We start from the raw sequence: 3,555 nt of genomic DNA on the forward strand, positions 1-3,555 counted from the left end.
AAGTGATGTAAAGTATGCTATACATGATTCGAACATGCTTAAACATTCGACAATTAATGTCTAATATTTCTACAATTGCTACAAATTGCTACAAAACCTGTATATCCAGTGATTTTGGGGCATCAACAAGAAGTTGAAGGATAAAATTAAGTCTGATAATGATGTACCATGCATGTTCACATCATGTATACTTTACATTTAAGACCATTTTCAAATATATATATATATATTTCTTTTTAACATTTTGGAAAAAATAACCAATTTTACATCGAGGTGCCCAGATGTCATAGTTCCCACCTATCCTGTATCCATGTGGAGAGTAAAACCTCTTGATTCTTGATTATGATAGTCAGTCAGTCTAATGACGAACGGCGCTTTTTAAGTCTCTATCTCTGCGCCAGTTCTGGCTCTGGGACGGGGGTTTGCGTAATAGGTGCTCATTGGTCCTATTATTAGTCCGGGTACAAAATGAAACCCGAAAAGGTGCTGTACTTGTTGTTGTTGCCACCGTGCGCCTTGCCACCGTCCAGTTTGACATAGATCTCATCCCCGGAGTCCAGGTGGAGGACAACGCTGTTACTGGCGTAGTCATAGTTCTGGTCGGCGTCCTGAGCTATCGCACTGGCGCGCACCTGCAAATTATAGAAAGAAAGAAGAGCCAATAAATGTTGTGCGCACAATTAACATACAATCAAGGTGTCACGGAGAGTAGTGGTGGGAAAAAGTACTCACATGTCTTACTTAAGTAAAAGCATCAATACTGCAATGTAGAAATACTCTGTTACAGCCAGGTAAAAGTCCGGGATTCAAAATTGACTTGAGTACAAGTACAAAAGGACTGGCATCAATATAGGCTACTTAAAGTACCAAAAGTAGAAAGTACTCATTATGCAGAATGTCCCATTTCATCAAATATTTTGAAAATAGCAGATCTACAAGCTCACCTCTGAGATGTAGTGGATTAGAAGTAAAAGTAGGCCTACAGAAATTTGGAAATATTCCAGGAAAGTAATTAATACCTCAGAATTGTACTTAAGTAGCCTACAGTAGCCTACTTGCGTAAATGTACTTACTGTAGTTACTTTACACCAAAGAGAGTACACGAGTCACGACACAACATAGTATTGGCTTTATCAAAGATGTATAAAATAGTGGGTTTCTGTGCATTTGCAAGAACAATTCACTTTCACACTTTGTCGTCTAGAATTTGGAAATGAGTCAGATTACCACCCGACATACTGGCCATGATTTAAAGACGAGTGCTATGGATCATGCATATTTATTCTATATACTGCATTGGTTCTCAAAGTGTGGTCCGGGGACCACCAGGGGTCTTTGAGGGGGTTCCATGGGGTCCCCAGATAAATGATGGCTAGTTAGGAACCAAATGGATCCTTATGTGGTTGTAACTCTGAGAGTGTACACTCCATTTGTACACTCTCAGAGTTATGGTGGTCCGTGGTCTAATTCGGGGGTTCTCAAAGTGGGGTACAGGGACCCCCATGGCCCTATATATATATATATATATATATATATATATATATATATATATATATATATATATATATATATATATATATATATATATATATATATATATATGCTATTTTCAAAACATCTTGACATTCTTTGAAAATGTTCACACCACAAATCTTGTATTGGGGGTCCTTGGAACAAAATCTTTTCAGATGGGGGTTCGTGGCCAAATTCACATTAATTTAGGGGTCCTTGACATGAAAAAAGGTTTGAGAAACACTGCTCAACTGAACTAAAAAATCAAACCGTCCAGAAGAAGCGAAAGCTCGTGGTGCGTAATTTGCGCTCGAAGCCACAGTCTTTTACGCAATGGGAAGCTGGATTACGCATGACATTTTGGACAGAATTAAACATCATTTACCTGTCCATTTTTGCATAGATCTGCCCACATGCTGGTCCCGTCGCCTCCGCGCATCAGCACATGGTAGGTGAAGTAATAGATCCCAGACACCTGGCAGGTGAACTTGCCGGTCGTCGGGTCGTAGTGGTTCCCCAGGTTCGTGACGACGTCGTCGAACCTCAGAACCTCGTATCCTTCGTGGGGGTTTTTAAGACCCACGTAGAACGCGATCTTGGTCGCGACGATCGCGGAGCCGCCAAGCTCCCCAGCGGCACCGGGGTTCTCCGATGTCTGCGCCGTGCCCGCCGTCACGCCGGTGGTGTGACCGGGTCTCCCGGCGTCTCCTCTGTCCCCCGGCGGTCCCCTCGGACCGGGCGGACCCGGATCGCCCGGAGGACCCCTCGGTCCGGGTTTCCCCGGCCGCCCCGGCTCGCCTTTAGTCCCTTGATGAACAAACGACGGGGACGGGATGGCGCTCAGGTCCTGCATGACCTCCAGGTCCAGAGCCTTGGCGCTCGGCTTGGGAACGTTGTACGGATCGCAGATCATTCGACACGTGCCCATCATCTCGTAGTGCTTCGCGTCGGCTTTGGACGTTTGGACCAGCAACGGGATGGCGATGATCAGAGCCAGAACCATGACGACGCCAACCACGGAGGCGACGATCCTCTTCCTCTGGAGAGTCCGAGAGGCAAGCGCTAAAAAGTCCGTTTTGCTTTGGGAAGTAATGATGGAAGCTTGTTGTCAGCGCAAAAAAAAACAACGGAATGCTAAAGAGACGAGTGGACAAAAAAAATAATGGATAGCCTATAGTCACAATTCCAGGATTAGAGAGAGGGGGGAGAGAGAGAAATATATAGAGGAATGTATGTTCTTTTAGCCTACAAACCTGGTTCACCTTGCGGCGTTGAATGTGCCACTACTACTATACGCTTCACATAGTTGACAGGGAGGATATTCGTGTTGGCATGAGGGGGGGATTCGAGGGATCTCTGTCTGTCTGTCTGTCTGTCTGCAACTAACAGAGGGAGCGACGCTGCTGACGTAGCCTATACCTACACGGTAGGCTAATCCCGAGTGTTAATTTAACTCTCAGATTGTACAAATGGAACCAAATGGACCCATACGGGTCCTTTTGGTTCCATACAGTTACTCAATGGTCCATTTGGTTCCATTTGTTCCCTCTCCAAATTAAATGAACACTGATGATTTTTACTGTGTAACAAGTTCGGGGCAAAGCCTGTTGCAATTTGGATTAAGACTGCAACAATAATCATGCCATCTTTATTTATGAATTATAAATCCCCCCCCACCCCCGCCCATAGAACCTAGGGAAAAGGATCAGCAAGCATTATACTGTCACTTAAACCTCCCTGTTGAATTTCTTTCACAGTGAGATTTCCTTCTTTTATCCATCCGCTCTGTGATATAGTGGGGAACAACATGTCAATTAATGCAAATTGTTTCTTTGGGTACAGAAGAGGTTTAAGAATGGATTCAGGGGAGCCTGGTGAAATGAGCAAAAAAAAAAAGGGGGGGGGGGGGTGACAATGTTCGGTTTTCATCAAAGGCATAGCCAAGTCAAATGGCAAAAATATATATATATACTAGGAACAAAATTTCTTAGAAATGTTAAGTGTGCTTGCCACTAGCTAAGTCTGTGAGACCTTTTGTTCCCT

At 44.1% G+C, this 3,555-nt stretch overlaps 1 protein-coding gene across 1 annotated transcript; it reads right to left on the reverse strand.

Moving 5' to 3' along the window:
- Nucleotides 1-452: 452 nt before the first annotated feature.
- On the reverse strand, nt 453-2,515 carry c1ql2 (complement component 1, q subcomponent-like 2; the record flags this gene model as incomplete). The annotated part of the gene is made up of 2 exons (XM_084084051.1): nt 453-632; nt 1,898-2,515. The coding sequence occupies 2 exons, from the start codon at nt 2,513-2,515 to the stop codon at nt 453-455; spliced, it is 798 nt and encodes a 265-aa protein (XP_083940177.1).
- Between the last annotated feature and the right edge of the window lie 1,040 nt (nt 2,516-3,555).

The sequence above is a fragment of the Gymnoscopelus microlampas genome, assembly GCF_963454915.1.
Source record: "Gymnoscopelus microlampas genome assembly, chromosome: 17".
NCBI classification, from domain to species: Eukaryota; Metazoa; Chordata; class Actinopteri; order Myctophiformes; family Myctophidae; genus Gymnoscopelus; species Gymnoscopelus microlampas.